General features: G+C 45.6%; 1 protein-coding gene across 2 annotated transcripts in view; it reads right to left on the bottom strand.

Annotated features, from left to right (window-relative positions):
- The window catches only part of apbb3 (amyloid beta (A4) precursor protein-binding, family B, member 3), a 127329-nt gene that overhangs the window by 16386 nt on the left and 92757 nt on the right, over positions 1 to 18186 (bottom strand). For both annotated transcript variants that reach the window (XM_085996002.1, XM_085996003.1), the window contains 2 exons: positions 7205 to 7319; positions 1366 to 1453 (listed from right to left, as the gene is read on the bottom strand). In XM_085996002.1, the coding sequence (XP_085852128.1) occupies positions 1366 to 1453; positions 7205 to 7319 (203 nt within the window). The remainder of the gene's footprint in view (positions 1 to 1365; positions 1454 to 7204; positions 7320 to 18186) is intronic.

Here is an 18186-nt window from a genome sequence, read left to right as displayed (position 1 = left end):
ATGATGTTTATTAGAACTCCATTCATCACCTCATTACTATCACCTGCCCCACGAAAGAAGCATGGCTGAGGCAAGGCATCAGGTGGTGGACATTAATGAATATTAGGAAGAACAGAGGTCTCTAGTGGTCTTCAGTGACTTTGGCAGCTCCAATTTGAACCATTACCATTGATGGCTACCCTACTATCTCCTACCATCTGGCCAATGGACAATCAGTTGGGTCTCAGGAGCTTTTTCTTTAGTTTTGTGAAGGGCCTTTTTCAAATCCTTCTTGAAAATTAAGATTGGCCCAGAAATTCGGGTCTCCACGGGTGAGCACGCACGGGGTACTCACCCGTAGGCCCAATGGAAGTGCCGGTTTCGTGCATGCACTGCGCATGCGGAAACCGGAACTTCCGTTCCCTTAAAGGAAGAGGTTCAGAGATCGAACGCGTGCGCCGGAGAGGCAGCGCGTACGCATTGAACTTACGTTTTTTTTCCAGGTTTCTCCGGGAGGGTAAGTCTACAGCAGTTACACTTGTAAAAAGCAGGCGCAAGGCCTGCTTTTAACAAGGTAAGTGGTGAATTAATTAAAATTAAAACATTTTTTCCACAGGTTTATTATTTTTAAATACTTTAAAGAAAGGTAAGTTTATTTTTAGCCCTGTTAGAAAATGTAATTAATTTTTTCAAAAATTTAAATTATTGTTTAAAATAGTTATTTTATGTAATTTATAGTTATTTTAAAAATGTGATTTTTTTTTTAGTTTATTTGAAGTTTTAGTGATGTTTTGGGGCTTATAGTATTTATAGTTTTGACAGCTCATCCTGTCAATTTTATGAATGGGCATTCCCTGCTACCATTGGCTCTCCATGGCCCACGTGATCCCAGGGGACGCTTTGAACTAACTGCGCCCCTGGGATACGCAAGCACTGCGCGCCGGCAGTTGGAGGAGGCCCAGGATCGGAATCCCACGCGGGCCCACAGCTCAACGGCCGGCGCGCTAGGTAAGTGCAGGTCGGAGGCTTGCACCCGCGGGAAGCCCCCGACCCGAATTTCTGGGCCAATATTATATACTAGCCATCAGTCTACCAACTTCTCCTGGTGCATGATAGTAAGGTAACGGATCCAAAAGACTCCTTGAAAAAGACCTACTGAGGAACAAAGGACAAGGACATCGGACGTCTCAGTTTGTGTTCAGACTAGGTTGCCAACTGTCCTTCCTCAAGTCCAAAACCGGGCAAATGATGGGAAAGGGTGGGATCATGGCTTAAGTGCTGGGGTTTGCTTTGTTGCTGATGACTGAGATAGCCCTGAGTGTAGACCTTCCTACCTCTGTAAGGGAGCGCTGTTAAATGAATGATTCTTCATGAGGTTGAAGGTACCTTGTAGAGGTAAGTCGATTGGGGAGATGCCCTCCTCCATTCCCGAGATATTTGATGAGTTGCTAGTCATTGCTCGTTCTGCCATGATCTGGAATGAGTTGGAGAAGGTTTCAGATTCCAAGACACAGTAGAGATTCGGTTACCACATTGTTAGATTATTGACTTTGTACTCTAGATTGAATGGGCGGGGGTGGAGGGAATGGGGGGGAATTTTGACTTTGGGCGATATTATAAAACAGACGATATCAATTCAGCACCCGTTATAAATCTCTCCTGATTTTCATATCGGTTGTAGTCGATGGATATGAAAATCGGGAGACATGTAAAATAGGCGACTGAATTGATATTGCGTGTTTTGTACTGTCGCCCAAAAGTCGAAACTAGGGAGCACAGTCTCAGGATAAGGGGTCGGCCATTTAAGACTGAGATGAAGAGAAATTTCTTCATGCAGAGGGTTGTGAATCTTTAGAATTCTCTGCCCCAGAAGGCTGTGGATGCTGAGTCGTTGAGTATATTCAAGGCTGAGATCACTAGATTTTTGGTCTCAAGGGGAATCAAGGGATATGGAGATCGGGTAGTAAAGTGGAATTGAGGTCGAAGATCAGCCATGATCTTATTGAATGGCGGAGCAGGCTCGAGGAGCCGAATCGAGGCTCCATCAAATAAAATGCTCCTATTTCTTATACTCTTATGAAATGACCCCCATTGTGCTTCTTCAGGCAGATACTGAGACACCTCAACTGACTGCCACGCTGAAGATAGTGTACGACTAGTCTTGTACAGGTTATATTAACAAGCTACACACAATGGAACCTCCAGCCTCAACCATAATGTAGGGGACACCCATGGTGAAGCCCCCTTTTTTGGGTTAGAGAGGGGTTAAAACAGCCAAGCTTGTTGTTCCTGATCACAATCCAGTGACTGCAGCTGGGGAAGTGCGCGGGAGCGGAAATGGGAATTGATCTTGACTGCTATACCCCACGGTTGAATAGCCTGCCAACACTCACGGTGTAGTTTCGCACAGGATAAATGGCCACTTTAATAGTGGTCCTTAATCAATCCGTATGGTCCTCACTGAAGCAGGTCAAGTAGATAAGAGGCTCCACAAGAATGTCAGGAAAAACTTTGCATTAATACAGCGCCTTTCATGACCTCAGGAGGTCCCGATGTGCTTCACAGCCAATGACGTACTTATCAAGTATAGTCACTATTGTAATGGAGGGAAATGCAGCAGCCAATTTGCGCACAGCAAGCTCCCACAACCAGCAATGTGATAAATGAGCCCTGTTGCTTGAGGCATAAATGTTAGCTAAGCCAACCCTCCTGCTCTTCCAGAAATAGTGCCGTGGGATCGTTTACATCCACCTGAGAGGGCAGACTTGGTTTGACAATATATCAGTAAAATGGCACCTCTGACAGTGCAGCACTCCCTCAGTATTACACTGGGAGTGTCAGATGAGCTTATGTGTGCAATCATAGAGTGGGGCTCTGAACCCCAACCTTCTGACTCCAGAGGTAAGAGTGTTACCACAGAGCCAAGGCTGACAGCTAGCAAGTGTACAAAAAGAAACCAAGTTATGGGCATGGTATCTTAATGGTTATGGTGCTAGACTAGCAACCTAGGTGGGTGCGAGAATCATAGAATCATAGAATGGTTACAGCACAGAAAGAGGCCATTCGGCCCGTCGAGCCCGTGATGGCTCTCTGCAAGAGCACTTCAGCTAGTCCCACTCCCCCGCCCTTTCCCCGTAGCCCTGCAAATGTTTTTCCTTCAGGTACTTATCCAATTCCCTTTTGAAAGCCACGATTGAATCTGCCTCCACCACCCTATCGGGCAGTGCATTCCAGATCATAACCACTTGCTGTGTAAAACAGTTTTTCCTCATGTCGCCTTTGATTCTTCTGCCAATCACCTTAAATCTGTGCCCTCTGGTTCTCGACCCTTCCACCAATGGGAACAGCTTCTCTCTATCTACTCTGTCCAGACCCCTCATGATTTTGAACACCTCGATCAAATCTCCTCTCAATCTTCTCTGCTCTAAGGAGAACAACCCCAGCTTCTCCAGTCTATCCACATAACTGAAGTCCCTCATCCCTGGAACCATTCTTGTAAATCTTTTCTGCACCCTCTCTAAGGCCTTCACATCTTCCCAAAGTGCAGTGCTCAGAATTGGACACAATACTCCAGTTGAGGCCAAACCAATGTTTTATAAAGGTTCATCATAACTTCCTTGCTTTTGTACTCTGTACCTCTATTTATGAAGCCCGGGATCCCATATGCTTTTTTAACTGCTTTCTCAACCTTCCCTGCCACCTTCAACGATTTGTGCACATATACCCCCAGGTTGCTCTGTTCGTGCACCCCCTTTAGAAGTGTACCCTTTCGTTTATATTGCCTCTCCACGTTCATCCTACCAAAATGTATCACTTCGCACTTTTCTGCGTTAAACTTCATCTGCCGCGTGTCCGCCCGTTCCACCAGCCTGTCTATGTCTTCCTGAAGTCTATCACTCTCCTCCTCACTGTTCACTATACTTCCAAGTTTTGTGTCATCTGCAAATTTTGAAATTGTGCCCTGTACACCCAAGTCTAAGTCATTAATATATATCAGGCAATGCAGTGGTCCTAGAACCGACCCCTGGGGAACCCCACTGTATACCTTCCTCCAGTCCAAAAAACAACCGTTCACCACTACTCTCTGTTTCCTGTCACTTAGCCAATTCTGTATCCATGCTGCCACTGTCCCTTTTATTCCATGGGCTTCAACTTTGCTGGTAAGCCTATTATGTGGTACTTTATCAAATGCCTTTTGGAAGTCCATGTACACCACATCAACCACAGTGCCCTCATCAACCCTCTCTGTTACCTCATCAAAAAACTCAATCAAGTTGGTTAAACACGATTTGCCTTTAACAAATCTGTGCTGGCTTTTCTTAATTAATCCACACCTGTCCAAGTGACTGTTAACTTTGTCCCTGATTATCATTTCTAAAAGCTTCCCACCACCGAGGTTAAGCTGACTGGCCTGTAGTTGTTCGGTTTATCCTTACACTCTTTTTTGAACAAGGGTGTAACATTTGTAATTCTCCAGTCCTCTGGCACCACCCCCGTATCTAAGGAGGATTGGAACATTATGGCCAGTACATCCGCAATATCTACCTTTACTTCCTTCAGCATCCTAGGATGTATCCCATCCGGTCCTGGTGACTTATCTACTTTAAGTACAGCCAGTCTTTCTAGTACCTCCTCTTTATCAATTTTTATCCCATCCAGTATCTCCACTACCTCCTCTTTCACTATGACTTTGGCAGCATCTTCTTCCTTGGTGAAGACAGATGCAAAGTACTCATTTAGTACCTCAGCCATACCCTCTGCCTCCATGCGTAGGGTCTCCTTTTAGGTCCCTAATCAGACCCACCCCTCCTCTTACTACTCATTTATTATTTATATGTCTGTAGAAGGATTCCCTTTTATGTTAGCTGCCAATCTATTCTCATACTTTCTTTTTGCCCCTCTTATTTCCTTTTCATTTCTCCTCTGAACTTTCTATATTCAGCCTGATTCTCACATATTCTCAACCTGACATCTGTCATACGCCCCCTTTTTCTGCTTCATCTCACTCTCTATCTCTTTCGTCATCCAGGGAGCTCTGGCTTTGGTTGCCCTACCTTTCCCCCTCGTGGGAATGTACCTCGACTGTACCCGAACCATCTCATCTTTAAAGGCAGCCCTTTGTTCCATTACAGTTTTGCCTGCCAATCTTTGATTTCAACATACCCGGGCCAGATCCATTCTCAACCCACTAAAATTGACTTTCCTCCATTTAAGTATTTTTACTCTAGATTGCTCCCTGTCCTTTTCCATAGCTAATCCAAACCTTATGATACTGTGACCACTGTAATTGAATTCAATCAGTCGGGTAAATTTATGGGCTGATCTACACGTGACTCCAGTCCCATGCTATGTGGTTTGAATGTCATTGCCCTCAAACTGTTGTGGGTGTAGTGTATGTAACTGTTCTACCCTTAAGAGAACTATTGTATGTAACCGTTCACCTTTAAGAGAACTATTTTAGGTGTGGCACTACTTTATCTTGGCTGCTGTATACTGTAATACCGACGGTGACCACACCGGTATATAAGTGCTGTGTCAGGATTTTCCCCAAACTGGCAGTATTTTGCTAGTCTACGCAGTTCGACCAAGTATTCCGCGTTGCTTTCCTCTTTCCGCTGCGTTCTCGCATAGAATTTGAATCGTTCCGCCAACATCAGTGGTGTGGGGTTCAAATGATCCTTCAGGACAGCAACAATATTAGCGAAAGTCTGATCCGCCGGTTTAGCTGGTGATAGAAGATGCTTCAATAGCCTGTATGTCTTTGCCCCCATTGCGTTTAATAAGGTGAGAGCTTTATCATCATCTGCTATCTTATTGGCCTCGCAATATATCTCGATACGTTCTACGTACGTGGCCCAATCTTCCACCTCGGAATCGAAGTTGTTGATGTTACCATGCTTAGGCATCTTCACTATCTCTCACTATCTTTCTGCGAAACAAACACGAAATTTTTCTTTAACTTTTTTTCTTTCAAAATGGCGGTTTCCCGCGCTTGTCTTCTTCCTCTGCCCACTTTCAAAATGGCGGTTTCCCGCTTCTGTCGTCTTCCCCGCCTACTGGCGGCTTCCCGCGTTTCTTCCCCTGGCGGGAGGGGTAAGCTTTTCCCTCGGGCGACGACCGCTGGCTTTCGGGGTTCGCAGCCTGCGCGTCAGCTTCAGTGCGTTCCTTGTTCCCTTTTCTCGGCAGGGCAACCGGCGCTGGGTACAACCCGTTGACGGCGAACAGTTTCAGCCGCTGGGCTGGATCTCGCTCAGTCTCCCTCGCTCGGGCTCTGTTGTTCCCTTTTCTCGGCAGGGCAACCGGCGCCTTTACAGTGGGTTCAATTTCACTCCAGAGACTTGAGCACAAATATCTAGGCTGACACTCCCAGTGCAGTGCTGAGGGAGTGCTGCATTGTCAGAGGTGCCGTATTTCAGATGAGACATTAAACCGAGGCCCCGTCTGCTCTCAAGCGGACGTAAAAGATCCAACGGCACTATTTCGAAGAAGAGCAGGGGGAGTTCTCCCCAGTGTCCTGGCCAATATTTATCCCTCAATCAACACCACTAAAAAACAGATTATCTGGTCATTATCACATTGCTGTTTGTGGGAGCTTGCTGTGCGCAAATTGGCTGCTGCGTTTCCCTCCATTACAACAACGACTACACTTCAAAAAAGTACTTCATTGGCTGTGAAGCACATTGGGCGGTCCGATGGCCGTGAAAGGCGCTACAGAAATGTCAAGTCTTTCAGGATGGGCAATAAATGCCACCTCGTGAATGCGGCCCACAGCCCGGGTACAGAGGAAGCATGCAGTCGTTGCGGGGCTAAACACACAAAAAAAAAGAGCCTGGCCGCAGAGTAGCTTGCCAAGTAATGAAGAGGACTTAACAACAGAAAACACTGGAAAAACTCAGCAGGCCAGGGCAACATCCGTGGAGAGAGAAACAGAGTCAATGTTTCGGGTTGAAGACCTTTCGTCAGGACTGAGAAAAAAAAGGCAGGAAATGAAACAGATTAAAAGGCCAGTTTGGGGACTGGGAAATGGGGGAGGGGATGAAAGAACAAAAGGGAAGGTCTGGGAGGTGAAGATACATTAAGAAGAAGGGTTTTGACTTGAAACGTTAACTCTGTTTCTCTCTCCACGGATGTTGCCTGGCCTGCTGAGTTTTTCCAGCGTTTTCTGTTGTTATTTCGGATTTCCAGCATCCCGCAGTATTTTGCTATCGTAATGAAGAGGACTTGCCTGGGAGCACATCTGATGAAGGGCAGTGGCGATGGCTTTTGCGGGCGTGTCGCAGTGAAAAACGTGGCACTTCAGCATGCAGGTGTCCTTGTCACTCGCCACGTAGGCAAAATCTCTACCCGGGGGCGGGGAAAGAAAGAGATTCAACAGTCAGCACATCTAGCAAACATCCCACAGCCATAGAAAACATTACATCGATCCATCTTTCCATCTATAGTCTGTCTGTCTATAACTTAGGGCCATGAAATCCCAAGGGCAGCGATCCACACTTTTATGTTGGGATCACGCTCGCTGCAACCCTCCAATGCCGAACCTATCGGAGTATGTAGGGTGACGTAAGAAAACTACTAGGCACTTGGTCTGAGTATTAAACAAGGCTTTAATCAACTGTTTTTCAACATGGAGATCAAGTTGTGTCCTTCACTAGTTCCTGTTAAAGATTGTCCTGAGCAAGCTGGGCCCGTGCCCGAGTATTTATACTCTCCCTGGACAGCGCCACCAGCAGGCCGCCCAGTATTATTTCATAGGTCATTTCCACATGAATGACAAGATTCCTGTCATAGGGTGTGGCGGGGAGGGATGGGGGGGGGTTGCGGGGAGGGACTGGCAGGCACCCACACCACCACTTGCACCATCTACCCCGAACTGCCTGGAAATCCAGCCTCGGTGTCTCAGCCCAGGGGGAAGGGGGTGGTGAGGGGCGGGGGGCTCTGTCTGTCTACAATCTGTCTGTCTGGCTTTGCCTGGCTGGGGAGTCTAGATCCCTTGGCTGGGGAAGAGTCTAGAACCAGGGGTCAGAGTCTCAGGGTAAGGGGTCGGCCATTCAGGACTGAGATGAGGAGGAATTTCTTCACATGGAGGGTGGTGAATCTTTGGAATTCTCTACCTCGGAGGGCTGTGGAGGCTCAGTCATTGAGTATATTCACGACTGAGATCGATAGATTTTGGGGCACTAACAGAATCAAAGGATATGGGAATAGTGCGGGAAGATGGAGTTGAGGTCAAAGGTCAGCCATGATCTTATTGAATGGCGGAGCAGGCTCGAGGGGCCGAGTGGCCGACTCCTGCTCCTAATTCTTATGTTCTTATGTCTATAGTCTGCCTGTCTATCTATATTCTGTCTGTCTATAATCAGTCTGTCTATAATTCAACTTTCTATGCTTTGTCTATGTTTGTTTATCAATCTGTTTATCTCTGTCGATTCATCTATATCTATCTGTCTATCAGCCTTTCTATGTCTGTCTGGCTTTTGGTCAGTCTGTCTGCCTACCTGATTACAGATGGGGAGGAGTACTGAGAGTTCCGATGATAAGTTACGTCAAGACTGTTTGGGACAGGCTTGATGGACCAGCTGATCTTTTCCTGTCTGTCTTTTGTATGTTCATATGTCTGCCTAACTATCTATCTATCTTTCTGAGATAGTATGTCTATCCTTACATATCTACCCCTTTACCTATCTATTTATTCACCTGTCCATCTGTCTATCTATGTATTTATCTATCTCTGACTGTATCTGTCTGATCTTTCTCTCTGTCTATGCTTGTCCATCTATCTATCTATGTTCTATGGCCATGGCTGCAGTGTGTACTATCTATAGGATGCACTGCAGCAATTCGCCAAGGCTACCTGGGAAGCACCTCCCTCCCATGTGGCCTATGCCACCAAGAAGGACAAGATCAACAATGTCATGGGAGCACCATCACCTCCATGTTCCCCACCAATCAACCGTCATTCTGATCTGGAGATATGTCGTTGCTGGATCACCAAGGCAAGTGATTGACCTGGTTAGGAGATTGGTTAGGCGGTAGAGGACAGAGAGTAAGGATAATGGGTATGTACTCGAATTGGAAGGAAGTGACTAGTGGCGTCCCACAAAGATCTGTGCTGGGGCCTCAACTATTCACCATATTTATTAATGACTTAGACAACACAATAGCGAGCCATATATCCAAGTTTGCCGATGACACAAAGATTGATGGCATGGTAAGTCATTTAGACAGGAGCATAAAATTACAAAGGGACACTGATAGATTAAGTGAGTGGGTGACACTGTGGCAGATGGATTTCAACACAGGTAAGTGTGAGGTCATCCATTTTGGACCAGAAAGGATAGATCTGAATATTTTTGAAATGGTGAAAAGCTGGGAACAGCGAAGGTCCAAAGAGATTTAGGGGTCCATGTAGACAGATCACTAAAGTGTAGTAGTCAGGTACAAAAAATGATTAAAAAGGCTAACGGAATGTTAGCCTTTATAACTAGAGAGCTAGGGGGAAAAATTCAGTTGTTTGCACCTCCCGTTATCGCCTTAAGAGGGGCGCTAATGGGGCGCAAAGCAACTAGCGCCCGGGCACGGCGATGTTTGCGCCGCTCGCGAAATTAACTAGACATTTTGCGGCGGCTCTAAACACTACCGCCACGATCTCCTGCGCCAGCAGATCGTGACATCAGTCGAGTGCGCAACGCCCCGGGACCAACCCGGACCGGCTATTGAGTGGCGCCCCCCTGCCTTACCGCCTGCCGCTAGCAACGACAGGTTGAGGGGAGCCTTTTGCAGTCGGGAAGGGACTAGGGGAGCGCTATTTAAAGGTGACCGCTTCCTGCCTTTTTTTGTTGGCGACATTTTTGCGCCACGCATTCTGAGAGAGAGAGAGAGAGACTTCTGGAGAGATTCAACGTTGTGTGAAGGAGTTTTGAGTACTGAGCAGCACTTTGCAGGTTCATTTTGATTTGCCCTTCCTTGCTTCGCCAGCGCTGTGAGGTAGCGCCTTGCTCCTCGGCCTTAGCGCCTTAAGACAGGTGTGAAGCACCTGATTTAGCGCTCCAATCACCTCCAGGGGCGATAAAAGCCAAGTTTGCCGTCGGAGGCGATAATTAGCGCCAGGCGCTAAACTTTGCGCACGGCCGATAATGGCGCCCCAAACGGGGCGATACCGAATTTAAAGGGGAGGAAGTTTTGCTACAGCTGTACAAAGCCCTGGTTAGACCACATCTGGAGCACTGTGTACAATTCTGGGCACCACAACTTAGAAAGGATAGATTGGCCTTGGAAGGAGTGTAGCGCAGATTCACCAGAATGTGACCAGGGCTCCAAGGGTGAGATTATGAGGAGAGATTGCACAAACTAGGCTTGTATTCCCTGGAATATAGAAGGTTAAGGGGTGATTTGATTGAGGTTGTTAGGATTTTGAAAGGGTAGATAGCGAGAAATGTTTTCCACTGGTGAGGGAGTCAAATCTGAGAAGATAACAAAATGGAATGATAGTGGGCCACAGTTCCCCTCACTTGTGCCTGGGACTTCCTGGAAATCCCCTTGGGAGATTTATGCTCCAAACAGGTACAGCCTTGTGAATGGAGTAGTGGGTGATGGGGGGGGGGGTGGAATTGAGGCTTGCATTTCATTTTCCTGCTAGTGGGCTCGGGACGCCTCAGATCAGAGGTGCTGAGAGGCCAGTGTGAACCAAACATCGGAATGTCATTCTGGTACCATCCTGGTCCACTTTGTCTGTCTGTCTGTCTGCCCATCTCACTGTATCTGTTTGTCTATTGATGCATATCCATCTCTCAGTACCAATCCCTGCTGACCAATGGAGGGATCTCTCCTGGTACAAATCCTCTCTGACCATTGGATGGATCTCTCCTGGTATCAATCTCCTCTGACCATTAGATGGATCTGTCCTGGTACCAATCCCTACTGAGCAATGAATGGATCCCTCCTGGTACCAGCCCTACTGACCATTAGATGGCTCTCTCCTGGTACCAGTCCTACTGACCATTAGATGGCTCTCTCCTGGTACCAGTCCTACTGACCATTAGATGGCGCTCTCCTGGTACCAGTCCTACTGACCATTAGATGGCGCTCTCCTGGTACCAGTCCTACTGACCATTAGATGGCTCTCTCCTGGTACCAGTCCTACTGACCATTAGATGGCTCTCTCCTGGTACCAGTCCTACTGACTGTAATGATATCAGCAAATAGTGATGGTATTTGCCTGTTTGATTATGATGTCTTACCAGCATATTTGCCTGTTTGATTATTTATGCCTTACCAGCAGAGGGCATGTGAGAGAGGCTGAGTTTAGTTTTAGTTTAGTTTTAGATGGATCTCAAAGATGGTGTCTCCTGTAATGCTGTTAACAGAGTTGAACATACTTTAGATAAAAAGACAAGCTCTTTCATGAATGTGTCGTCATTGAACCCACATACAAATCAATACATGGTGTCAGAAGTGATTGAAAGAGATGAAGAGGAAAAATCTGAAGTTAAATCAGCTCTCCACATATTAGCAAGCCAAAAGAGAACATCGTTACTTACCATTGGAGAATAGCTAACGAAGTGAAAAAATGGAAGGTTTACACCCACCGGCGAAGCTTCAGTTGACAGGTAAAGTGGCTGAAAATTGGAGGAGATTCAAACAACGTTTGGAGTTGTATTTAGCAGCAATCGGAGCTGACGAGAAAAGTGATAAAATGAAAGCGTCAGTGTTCTTACATGTCGTGGGTGATGAAGCGCTGGAGGTGTATAATAACTTCACATTCGCTGCTGATGGAGACAAAATGAAGCTGGATAAAATAATGGAACAGTTTGAGGCCTACTGCATACCTAAACGTAACGTGACATTTGAGAGGCACAGATTTTTCACATGTGTACAGAAAACGGGAGAGACTATTGATCAGTATGTGACTGAACTGAGAAACAGAAGCAAAACGTGTGAATTTGGGGGACTGACAGACTCGCTGATAAAAGACAGACTGGTGTGTGGTATTCCAGATAATGGTCTAAGGGAAATACTGCTAAGAGAGCAAAATCTAGACCTGGGAAAAGCCATAGCACTGTGTAGGGCTACAGAGATTGTGAAGTCGCAGGCAAAGGAGCTGTTCAGTGACAGTAGCTGCAACGTGGATGCAGTGAGAAAGAACGGACACAAACCATTTAACAAAAAGAGCGCCAATGTGAAAAAAGAGGCGTGGCCAGCGAACAAAAATGAAAGGGGCAATCGAAAGTCATGTAGTCGATGCGGTACACAGCATCCACCAAAAAAGTGTCCAGCATATGGTAAAACATGCAATAGTTGCAACAAGAACAACCATTATGCCTGTTGCTGTAAGAACCAAGCGCAACAAAGCAAGGTCCATACAGTAGATGAAAGCGAGATAGAGGAGTTCTATGTGGATGTTGTGTCTGAAAACAAAAAAGAAAAAAGAGACTGGATGTTGACACTAAAAGTGAATGACATACGCATTCCATTTAAATTGGATACTGGAGCACAAGTTAATGTGATATCAGAGACTGATTTTAAGAAAATTAGACCCAGACCAAAGATACATGGAATAAAAGTGAACGTGACAGGATACTCAGGTACTGATATACCAGTGAAAGGAAAATGCATTGTCAAAGTGACACACAAGGACAGAGAGCACACGCTAGCATTAATCGTGGTGCCAAAGGATGTGCAAGGCATACTAGGTTTAAAAGCCTGTGAGAGACTGAACCTGGTAAAGAGAGTCCTCGTTGTGGAAAGCGAAGGAGAGACAGTCTATGATGAACTCATGAAAGAGTACAACGACCTATTTCAGGGTCTAGGCTGCCTTCCAGGAGAACACACGATCAGAGTAGATAAAAGTATGCCAACGGTCATACATCCATGCAGAAAAGTTCCGTTTGCTCTTCAAAAGCAACTGAAGGCAGAGTTGGACAGGATGGAAAGCCTGAACGTGATTCAGAAGATAGATGAGCCAACTGAGTGGGTGAGTTCCCTCGTTGTTGTGGACAAAAAGAATGGAAAGCTCAGAATTTGCCTGGATCCAAGAGATCTAAACAGAGCAATAAAGAGAGAGCACTTCAAGCTTCCTACACGTGAGGAAATCATGTCACAGTTTGCAAATGCAAAGCATTTCAGCAAGTTAGATGCATCATCAGGATTTTGGCAGATGAAATTGGACGAGGCAAGTTCAAGACTGTGCACGTTCAACAGTCCATTTGGCAGATACAGATTCCCAAGGTTACCATTTGGCATTGCCTCAGCTCCTGAAGTGTATCACAAAATTATCCATATGATCTATGAGCACCTGGAGGGAGTTGATACATCAATGGATGACATCATAGTATGGGGAACCACGAGAACTGAGCATGACGAGAGACTGAAAAAAGTGCTGGAAGCAACAAGGAAAACAAACCTGAAGCTGAATAGAGAGAAATGCCAGCTCGGGGTGACAGAACTGACATTTGTGGGAGATATCCTTAGCAGTGAGGGCATCAGACCAGATCCCAGAAAGGTGTCCGCCATTGAGAATATGCCAAAGCCACAATGCAAAAAGGACGTGCAGAGGTTTAATGGAATGATCAACTACATGGGTAAATTCATATCCAACCTCTCAGAAAAGATGGCGCCACTGAGACGACTAACTGAAAAGAACATAGAATGGGAATGGAATCATGAGCATGAGAAGTCATGGAGCGATCTAAAGAAACTGCTCACAGAGGAACCAGTTCTGAGGTTTTATGACCCAGCGAGACCCATCAAGATATCATCAGATGCATCACAGAGTGGGCTCGGTGCCATTCTTCTGCAAAAATATGACTACTGGCAACCTATTGCATATGCATCGCGCTCAATGACAGACGCGGAGACGCGATATGCTCAAATAGAAAAGGAGCTGCTCAGCATCACATACGCCTGTGAAAGATTTCACCAGTTTGTGGCAGGCCAAGCAAACAGTGTAGAGACTGACCATAAGCCCTTGATTGCATTGTTCCAAAAGCCACTGAATAGCTGTCCGCTTAGAATACAAAGAATGATGATCAGGCTGCAACGCTATACACTGAATGTTGCGTACACACCGGGTAAGCTGATGTATACAGCAGACACGTTGTCCAGAGCTGTTGATCCAAGTGAGCCCGCAAACACCAAAATGGATGAAAAAGTGAACGCCTACGTGGACATGATCACAAGTGCACTGCCCATAGCAGATGCAAAAATGGAGCTCATAAAGACGGAGACAAACAAAGATGAAACACTGAGACGACTGAAGAAAAGCATCTTGGAAGGATGGCCCAACATGAAGCAAGACTGTTCACCTGACATGGCAGAGTACTGGAACTGCAGGGTGGAACTATCAGTGGTCGAAGACATCATCTACAAAGGAAGTAAAATAGTTATCCCAAAGAGTCTGAAAAAAGAGATGCTAAAAAGGATCCATGGAGGACATCTGGGAATCGAAAAGTGTAAGAAAAGAGCACAAGAGGTGATGTACTGGCCACGAATCAACCAAGATGTGACAAATGAGGTGTCAAACTGCACAATATGCCTGAAATATCGAGCAAGCAATCCGGTAGAACCACTAAAGCCACACCCAGCGCCAGACAGACCTTACCAGAAGGTAGGCGCTGACCTATTCGTATGTCAAGGGAAGGACTATCTTGTAGTCACAGACTATTACTCCCTGTATCCAGAGGTTTGTAGACTGTACACCGCCACTGCAGATGCTGTGATAACATGTATGAAAGCCATATTCTCCAGACATGGCATGGCAAGCGAGGTCTTCACAGACAACGGACCCCAGTTTTACAATGCAAGTTTCCGACACTTTGCCAAAGAGTGGGACTTTGTCCACACAACGTCAAGTCCTCACTTTCCACAGTCCAATGGACTAGTGGAAAAATCGGTCCAGACAGTGAAAAGACTGATGTACAAGGCAAAAGACAGTGGAACTGACTTCTACCAGAGCATGCTTGTATACCGCACAACGCCGCTCAAGTGTGGTATGTCACCAGCCCAACTCCTTATGGGACGTCTGCTAAGGTCAAACCTACCCATCCCGGAGAACCTCCTGAAAACAAAAGAGGGGGAGAAAGTGAGGAAGTTCAAAGAACAACAGAAAGAAAAGCAAAAGTACTACTATGACAGAGGAACACAAAACCTACCTGAACTCCACACTGGTGACCAAGTAAGGTTCAAAGACAAAACAAACATATGGACTCAGAAGGGAACTGTCCTGAGTGAAGTTCAACCAAGATCATACACCATTCAGACAGATGAGGGTGCTGTTCTGCGAAGAAATCGTCGAGATCTTCTCATGGGACCAGCCACAGCAAGTCAAAAGACTGATACTGTTCCACAACCTGATCACACAGCTGAGAAATCATCATCTGAGGCAACAACTCAGATTCAAGGACAATCAATCAGAAAATCCTCAAGACGCGTGAAGCCTCCTGAGAGACTCATTGAGCAAGTTTAAGGACTCTTGTTATAGAAGGAAGTAATGTTATCTTATTCTTTCTTCAAGTTCTAGTGTATTTACATATTTCATGTGAACACACAAAACAAGGTTAAAAAACCTTGATCATGATAATGATAATGTAAGTTCATTAAGTGTTACAGTTAAAATGCAGAGTAATACAAAGAAAACATGTTGTTAGATAAAAGTAAAATACTTTTGTTTTAAGAAAGGGAGATGTAATGATATCAGCAAATAGTGATGGTATTTGCCTGTTTGATTATGATGCCTTACCAGCATATTTGCCGGTTTGATTATTTATGCCTTACCAGCAGAGGGCATGTGAGAGAGGCTGAGTTTAGTTTTAGTTTCGTTTTAGATGGATCTCAAAGATGGTGTCTCCTGTAATGCTGTTAACAGAGTTGAACATACTTTAGATAAAAAGACAAGCTCTTTCATGAATGTGTCGTCATTGAACCCACATACAAATCAATACACTGACCATTAGATGGCTCTCTCCTGGTACCAGTCCTACTGAACATTAGATGGCTCTCTCCTGGTACCAGTCCCTTGTTGTCTGTGATTTCCTCTTCACACTGCACTAGCAGCATTCTGAGTAGTTAAGTTTGTAATTATTTCATGTTTTGCCAGATTTAGTCGGAACTGATTTTGTAATTTAATCAAAACTGGTTCAGTGAGATCTTTAGAGGATATCAAGCACTTAGTGGATGTAAAGTAATTTGTGTCAGATTACAGGGACATTCTATATCTGGTACATAATAGAGTCCATTTATGTGAAATATAATATCACCGCCATCGTTTTTATTCAGCGAACGGAGGCAGATACAGCTCAACAGAGATTCTGAAGAGCATCTGGACTAATGATGACAATATGTTAGGTTGATAAAGACTTTAAACCCAGTGTTTACATCCTGCCAATCCGCCCCTCACTTCTAGTCTCCAACCTCTCTCTCTATCCCCACCTCCCTTGTCTCCCTCTCTATTGTATCGATGCTATTGTGATCCATAGTCCTCTAACCTTTCCTCCCCGTCCCTCATAAGTGTAAGAATTAGGAGCAGAAGTCGGCCGTACGGCCTCTCGCGCCTGCTCCGCCATTCAATAAGATCATGGCTGATCTTTGACCTCAACTCCACGTTCCCGCCCGATCCCTTGATTCCCCTAGAAACCAAAAATCTATCGATCTCAGCCTTGAATATACTCAATGATTGAGCATCCACAGCCCTTTGGGGTAGAGAAATCCAAAGATTCACAACCCTCTGAGTGAAGAAATTCCTCCTCATCTCAGTCCTAAATGGCCGACCCCTTATCCTGAGACTGTGACCCCTGGTTCTAGACACTCCAGCCAGGGGGGAAACAGCCTCTCAGCATCTACCCTGTCAATCCCCCTCAGAATCTTATATGTTTCAATGAGATCACCTCTCATTCTTCTAAACCCCAGAGAGTATAGGCCCATTCTACTCAATCGCTCCTCATAGGACAGCCCTCTCATCCCAGGAATCAATCTAGTGAACTTTCATTGAATTGCCTCTAAGGCAAGTATATCCTAGTATATCCAAACACCCCCGTCCCACACACTCTTGATCTCGCTGCTGTTCTGTGCGGTAAGATTCTGGGGTTCTGTTAAGTTCCCCTCTCACTGAGGCGCTGATGCAGTGAGGCAGTGAGACAGCAGAGGGCTCCACCATGATGCTAAATACAAGGGTTCGGATCTCGCTGAAAGAATAACCGCGCGTTTATCAACACATGCCCTTATTAACGCGCAGATCGGCTGCCAAATAGGGGTACAGTAGCATAGTGGTTATGTTACTGGACTAGTAATCCAGAGGCCTAGATTAATGACCCAGAGCTGATGAGTTCAAATCCCACCACAGGCAGCTGGGGAATTTAAATTCAATTAATTAAATAAATCGGGATTTAAAAACTAGTATCAGTAATGGTGATCATGAAACTATGAGGATGGTCATAAAAACCCATCTGGTTCACGAATGTCCTTTAGGGAAGGAAATCTGCCGTCCTTACCCAGTCTGGCCTGTATGTGACTCCAGACCCACAGCAATGTGGTTGACTCTTAACTGCCCCTCTGCCATTGAAGAAGGTGGCTCACCACCACCTTTTCGAGGGCAATTAGGGAAGGGCAATAAATGCCGGCCTTGCCAGCGACGCCCACATCCCGTGAACAAATAATTTTTAAAAATTCAGGGGATGGGGAGATACGCTGTGCGTGGCAAATCTCCAGAACTCGCTGGTTGATTTACGCTGTTCCATCGATTGCTTTGCACAAACGGCATCTCTCCCTCAGCCTCCCCGTTAGTTATAAGAAATTGCTGGATTTGCGCATTACCTGCCCACTAAACTCGCCACAGAAAGTTAAGGCTGGCAATTAACAGCGCAAGTACCCTTTAAATAACGTGATAATTGTTAATGCGGCGCCAATCAACCTCTCCGGCCCAGAAAGGGAACAACTGAAACTGTTCAATCTCATTCCGGCGTGCATTCAATTATTAGAGATTCTGAAAAGGTCAAATATTAATTTCTTTTTCTTACTTTTCCATTCTGTCTCTCTTTTTTCTCTCTCTCTCTCTCTTAATCCAATCTTTCTTTCCCTCTCCCTATTTCTTTTTCTGTACCTGATTTGTCTCTAATTCACCAGATTTCCTTCTCCGTCGTTCTTCTGTTTCTTTCTCAATCCTTAAATCTCATCACTGTTGGTCCCGTCGTTCACTAAGATCCCAGGTGCCCGATTGCA

The sequence above is a fragment of the Somniosus microcephalus genome, chromosome 8 (assembly GCF_052327205.1).
Source record: "Somniosus microcephalus isolate GS21.2 chromosome 8, FLI_Smic_1.0, whole genome shotgun sequence".
Taxonomy (NCBI): Eukaryota; Metazoa; Chordata; class Chondrichthyes; order Squaliformes; family Somniosidae; genus Somniosus; species Somniosus microcephalus.
Note: the sequence above shows the minus strand (reverse complement) of the source record. Positions and strands in the feature narration are given on the sequence as shown.